The sequence below is a fragment of the Crocodylus porosus genome, unplaced genomic scaffold (genome assembly GCF_001723895.1).
Source record: "Crocodylus porosus isolate Cpor-Errol unplaced genomic scaffold, CroPor_comp1, whole genome shotgun sequence".
Lineage (NCBI taxonomy): Eukaryota > Metazoa > Chordata > Crocodylia > Crocodylidae > Crocodylus > Crocodylus porosus.
Genome location: NW_017728907.1, coordinates 53798346 through 53804725, shown reverse-complemented (window position 1 = coordinate 53804725; position 6380 = coordinate 53798346). Strand labels below are relative to the sequence as shown.

The window sequence follows — 6380 nt, the reverse complement described above, 5'->3', positions numbered from 1 at the left end:
CGCGGGCCGCGCCCCTGAGAGACTCCCGCCGGGTCAGCGCAGGGCTAGGAGGGGGTTGCTTGTGAAGCAACAACCGCCCGCCATGATCCCCCTGTAGCTCTTCCTTGACGTCCCCTGTTTTTTCTCTTCTCCTGCAGCTGTGGGGAGCCGCTGGGGTCTGGGCCCCCTGTACAGACCCTGCCGCCCCAGCTCGCTTCACCAACCCCGTGGAAACGTGCACGTGGCTTTGCACGGCATAATTTTAACAAGGGAAATTGAAGATGGACATTAGAAATATTTTCCTAACTACAGAGTAGTTAAGTACTTGAACAGACTACTTGCAGAGACTCTGGAGTCTCCATCACTGGGAGTTTTACAATTGTCTGGGATAGTTTAGGGTTGGACAAGGCTGTGAGGGTTGGACTTGCCAACCTCCTGAGGTCCTCTTCTGCCTGTTTTGGCTGTGATTCTGAGGGCACTGCTACATGTTCAGATTAAAGCTAGACAGAAACCAGCTATGGGGTTGTTACACATTTTCAAACACTAACTTCATCGCTTATTGGTTCTTTTTATACCTGAATGGTCATTTCTATCATGTTATAATTACTTTGAACATGTAACTGGTCTAAATTTATTACACAATCAGTTCATGGTGTGATAATTACTTTGCACTTGTGGCTGGCTTAATTTGCATGTGTGTCCCGCTTAATTTTATTGAACAGTTAACTGGTTAATTGCATAATATATGTAAAGTACAGCAGGGACCTGTGAGATCAGTTACAACTCTCCAAGAAAGCTTGCGTGAGGTGCTGAGCATCTTGCAGAATCAAATTCACCGCTGTCTTTGTTAGGCCAATGGGATAACCCCATTTTACAGATGGGTAAACAGACAGCTGACATGTCCTGTCCAAAATCATAGTGCTTCACTGAGTTTTTTGCTGATTTTAGTTGATTAAAATTTGTCTGGACCTTAACAGTTTAAACTGAAATATTCATCTCCGATGTCTGCCTAGGTATGCATATTACTTGGAATGTTTCAACAGAAACAGTTCAGGTGTTTATAAGAAATAAGTTAGAGAAAATATGGTTTCTAGTCCATGTGCAAACATTTTTATGAAAAGAGGAATGGGATTTTGCATATGCTAAGGAGAGACCTGCTAAGAGTTTGGCAGCTCAGTTCTCAGAGGAACTGGGTGCATCCCAACCCAGAACTGCTTCTCATTCCCCCAGGGCTTGTTGTAACACCAGGCACAGGTAGTAAAAATAGAGAAACTTCATCTATGCTTTCAGTGACCCTAGTGAGGCTACCCAGAGAGGCTGGAGAAGGAGGAGGCCTGTCAGAAACACTGAAAGGGGCAAAGACAGACTGTACGTAGGAAGAGAAAAGACTCGGGTCAGTATGAGGCAGAGGAAAACTGGGCAGAAACAGGTTATAAGGGAAAGAGGAGATTGACAGACTGCAGGCAGGGTCAGAGAAGAGAGACTAGGCAGGCTCTGTAACCACTAGACTACACTGCCTGAACTAGACCTCAGGTTTCCTGACTCTAGTCATTCTACTGCCTGTTAATGAGCTGTGACATGTGTCACCCCCCTCCCCAGGAGATGGCCCTCCCAGATGATAACCTGCCCCGGCTATCTATTACATAGCTGCCTCTTGTGGCAGAGATCTGTGATATAGAACGGTGGAGTTCAACATTTTGGCCCCACAGATCAGATGAATGGTGCAGGGCCAGTCTGTGGACTGGATCAGCCCCCGTGCCGCCCCTGTGCACCTGGATCAGGTCCCAGGGCCTTATGCTGGCTCCACCTGGCTATGCTTGTTTGGATCTGGGTCCTGGGACTCTATACTACCTCTGCCTGGCCTCATAGTCCAGGATCAGGGCTTCAAGACCCCACACCATCTCCACCTTGCCCCACAAACTGGGATCAGGGTCCTGTTCTACCTCGGGCCCTGTGAACTGGGATCAGGGCCTCAGGGCCCTGTACCACTTCTGCCTGGTCCCACACACTGGGATCAGGTACTGTGCTTCCCTGCGGGCCCAATCTAGATGCTGGGCCACAGCCCCTGGGGCTTCTTACATACCTGTGGGGAGCCCCATGGCCAAGACGTCCCAGCACCAGCGGCTGGAACTGGTCCATGGACTGGGGATTGAGTACCCCTGGTATAGACCTAGCAGTTCTAGCTCTGGTCACAAACCATAGTAGAAACTCACATGTGATTTTGCATGGCATAATTTCAGTATTTTCTTAGGCTTTTATTGAAAGCCTAGGAGAGCACCTTTGCACACAACACACACACTTGTGATAAAGCACATTAGTAAAATGACAAAGCTGAGCACTCAGTAGTTAGAAACTACAGTAAGGAAGGTTGCTTCTGCAAATTAGTTTGGCTTCCTGGAGTGTGTACATTGTGATTCAGTCTTTAATGTCATGATCACATGCTATTTTTCCAAAGAACCCTTGCCTCAATGCAGGACACTGCATTCACCTAATGAGCAGCAATTCAGTATTTTGTTTTTCCTCTTTCTTCAATATGTAGTCCCATGCCTTATGTACTGGGTGCTTATTCAGTGTGTTTCTGAAGACAGAACTGCTTTCTCATGGGCTTTTCTATGCCACTCATATGTAAGATACAATGCTAAATATAATGTTATAACCCCCACAAATATACAGTACGTTATATGTTTTAAAACATTGCAAAATGCTAAAATAATGGTTCAAACACTGTAATAAAACGACAGTGAGTAGTAGCAGCATATGGCAAACAGTTGCAGCAATATATTTTTGTGAGAGTTTCACTTTATAATTCTAACAATAGTGTTTGAATTCAATTAATGTGATGCTTAGACATACCAAAGGAAAGCAAAGCAATCCATGTGGCTTAGTCTGATAATCCCCTGAAAGTAAATTGGCCCCTGCTCTAATCAACATAGTAGAAGGGGAAAAAGTGAAATCATTTCAGCCTCGAGATAACAACAAATACTAAATCCCATCCCATGTTTGTATGTTTTTCTACAATGGAATTCTCTGTTCCTTATGCAGTTTAGGACTGCAGTTTTCCAGCCTTTTGCTACATACATTTGCTGGAGACAAAACCCAGACCTGCTTCAGTTAATGAAGTTTGGTCTCACCAAGTCTGCCCTGTTGTGATAGTTTGGTCCAAAGTGTTATCTGCCCTGCCTGTTAGCTAATACTGTATGAGACCATACTTTCTGTCTGTTTAAGATCTATCATTTTCACTGCTCTCTTTCCAGGCCTGAATATTAAGACACTGTAATGCAAAGGTTGAGCAATGCAAGACAATATTATTTTTCTTTTAAATGGCTGTCCCTTTGTTTTGAACGACTACTACATTCTGTTCTAATTTTCCAGAGTTCCCTAATCTTCTTGCAGGTTCTTAATGATGTAGTCAATAATAGGATTGTTGGTATTAAATTGGAACAATAATGCCAGCTGCATGCTTGGTGGCTATTGGCAGAAGGGTGACCTTGCAGGTCAGCTAAGCAGTACTGGAAGTGCTTTGATCTGATCTATACAGAGCTAGAGCTGCCTCTATTCTAACCAGAGAAGCTGGCGAGGTCTCTCTTCATGGGATGCTGATTCTCCTCCAAAGAGCACTGAGGAGAGCATGGCAATGGCTTTTGATGCGATGCTGGCTCGGATCAAGGATGTTTGTAAAAGAAATGGCTTGCTCATTCTCTCAGTATTGTCTGTCATAGTGGGATGTCTGCTCGGATTCTTCCTTAGGACCAGGCGACTCTCTCAGCAGGTTAGTAACAAACACAGCACTGGGTAGGAAATGCCATAGCTATGTAACAAAGCATGAGGCAGAACAACCTCCAGGATTTCAGGATGGACACTCCAAGATACGGACGTATTTGTTTGCCTGTGTAATATTGTATAGGAGACTACTTTGTTTCCTGTGGGTCTTCCCACAGCTTTTACCTACAATATGTTACACAAACTATCCTTAAGACAACTGTAGGTCTGGTATAAGAAGCACATTGTAATGTTACATGTGTAGTTAAAAACACAGGGCTCTGAAAATCAATGAAGTAAAATATTGCCTAGAAGTAGTAAAACAGTAACCTGTTAAAACCAGGTGAAAGGGTACATTTCATCTGAACCTATATATCCCCTCCGAACACACACCTTCAATGAAAACACTAGGAACTGTTTTCTGATTCAAATACTCAGAGTAACATATGCTCATTTTACATTAAGTGTTGTTTTTAAGAACCACATTGAGATAGCCCATTATTTAAAAAAACAGTTCATTACATTCACTTGGGGATTTTTCCTCAAACACATCTCTACTGAACTGTTTGGAGGTGCTCATTTCTTTTTGACCATATTAATCTAACAGACTAGATAAGCAGCATGAAATGCATCACTGAATTTATACTTTTTGCCAAAGAATATAAACTTTTGTTTTAAAAAACTGGTATTTAAAAATATGTGACAACTAGACCAGTTTTTTTCTGCTACTTGTTAAAAACTTTCCAAGTCCACATAGTAATTTTCATCAAATTAAATGTGCAAAATGAAGAATGCAGGGATTAGACAGTGAGACCTATTAATAGTAGGCCCCAAGGAGACATTTTATTTAATATTTTACATCTCTGAAAGATGGATGGATGATATAATTTAATTAATATGAAGTAAACCTTGAAGAAAGGCTAGGATTTTACTGATCTTTGGGGCTGCTGTCTGTGGCTAACAAATTCTCAGTAGCACCTATTTCACTATATTGCTGCTAATGCAGTACACACACACATACACACACTCATATATAGATTAAATAACTAGGCTTATGCAATAAATTTAATTCAGACTAAAATATGGTTTTACTCATAGGCACTTAAATACTATGGCTCAAAAATATATGTTATAAAATATATATTTGAGTCATTGAATTTCAGTGTCTATGAGTAAAACAATATTTTAGTCTTTCCTGAATTAGAATTCATTACCTCATTCTAGTTGTTTATAAAATTCCATAAACTCCCACTACCTCTGCCATCAGAAGTGATATGCAGTAGCTGCAAGTAATGTAATGTAATATTACCAGCAGCTGTAATATGGTATACGAAAAAAAATATCTGGCACATCAAAATAATAAACAACTCTCTCCATATATTTATAGGAAATTAGTTATTTCCAGTTCCCTGGGGAGTTATTGATGAGGATGCTGAAAATGTTGATTCTACCACTAGTTGTCTCAAGGTAAGTAAATATATTGATTTCACCCATAATTTCTGCAGTCTTCTAATGAAGCAAGAAAACCATCTTTTTGCTGTAACTGAATTACTGCTTGAGAACAAGAGCCATTGCTGAGAACTGTAGAGTGCATTCATGTTTGTGAGCGATTTATGTACATAGTTTGAAAATACATGGCTTCAGCCATTCTGGATCCACAGAAACATCTTGCCAGAATTTCCTGCAGAGGTATTATTTGTCTATAAACTAGTTTTTAAATGAATTTACCTTCCTTTGCATCTTAAAGGATGATTTATATATTTGAAGCAAAACAAAAAATTAAAATGGAGTGTAAATCTGTCATTAAATCTAAACATCAGACTACAGTGTAGCAATAGAAATAAATCACACGCAAATCGTATGAAATGGCACAAGTAATTTAGAATCTTCTAAATTGAAAGAAACACAATTGCAGCATGATGATTATTAAAAAGGCATATATGACCACTGACGACCATATGTTTGCCATTGCTTTAATTAGAGTGGTGGGAGCTTTGAAAATGAGACTCATAAATCACTTGGAAAACAGAAAAAAAAACCCAAGGTAGATCATGAACTTGAAATATCCCCCTCTGTCTCCTAGGAATTCATGAAATACAAATATGTGTTGTCTGATATCCTGGCTGCATAGTAGGGTTTCTTACTGTGTTTCTATTCCATATCACTTTTAATGTCATTCTCAAAAAAATGATTTCAACCAAATGGGAAACATTTTGTATAATAAGTGAGAGAAAACTGAGAGGAAAAATGGGGTGTGTAAAATATGTCTGAATCCTTACTGGCAGCATTTGCCAAAGGTGACTCTAAGGGCTTATTTAGTCAGAAAGGGCCCAGAGCAATGAGAAGGAATTTGGTTCCAAACCCAAAGCTAGTTTTTTGCTTTGCTTTGGTTTTGCCAAAAATTCCTATTGCTGTTGGAAAGCACCTGAGAAAGAGTTTGACTAGGAAAGAGCATCCACAGCTGGGAGATTCGGGTTAATGTTAGTGTTTCTCTTGATTTTGTAGGTTGTGCTACACACTTCTAATATTAGCAGGTTAGGATCCTGTAAGCCAGGGGTGTCAAAATCCTGTCCCTTTCCCCCTGTCCTCTGGCCACATCTGAACTGCAGGGCTCCTTGCAGGCCAAATCCAGACATGGCAGT

The 6380-nt window shown here is 40.8% G+C and overlaps 2 protein-coding genes across 2 annotated transcripts in view; one reads left to right on the top strand and one right to left on the bottom strand.

Annotated features, from left to right (window-relative positions):
- CPT2 (carnitine palmitoyltransferase 2) overlaps nucleotides 1-6380 on the bottom strand; it is a 94395-nt gene that overhangs the window by 9372 nt on the left and 78643 nt on the right. The gene's annotated exons all lie outside the window — the stretch shown is intronic.
- SLC1A7 (solute carrier family 1 member 7) overlaps nucleotides 2749-6380 on the top strand; it is a 97298-nt gene continuing 93666 nt past the window's right edge. The window contains exons 1-2 of the mRNA XM_019531454.1: nucleotides 2749-3748; nucleotides 5126-5205. Of these exons, the coding sequence (XP_019386999.1) occupies nucleotides 3608-3748; nucleotides 5126-5205 (221 nt within the window). The 5' untranslated portion in view covers nucleotides 2749-3607. The remainder of the gene's footprint in view (nucleotides 3749-5125; nucleotides 5206-6380) is intronic.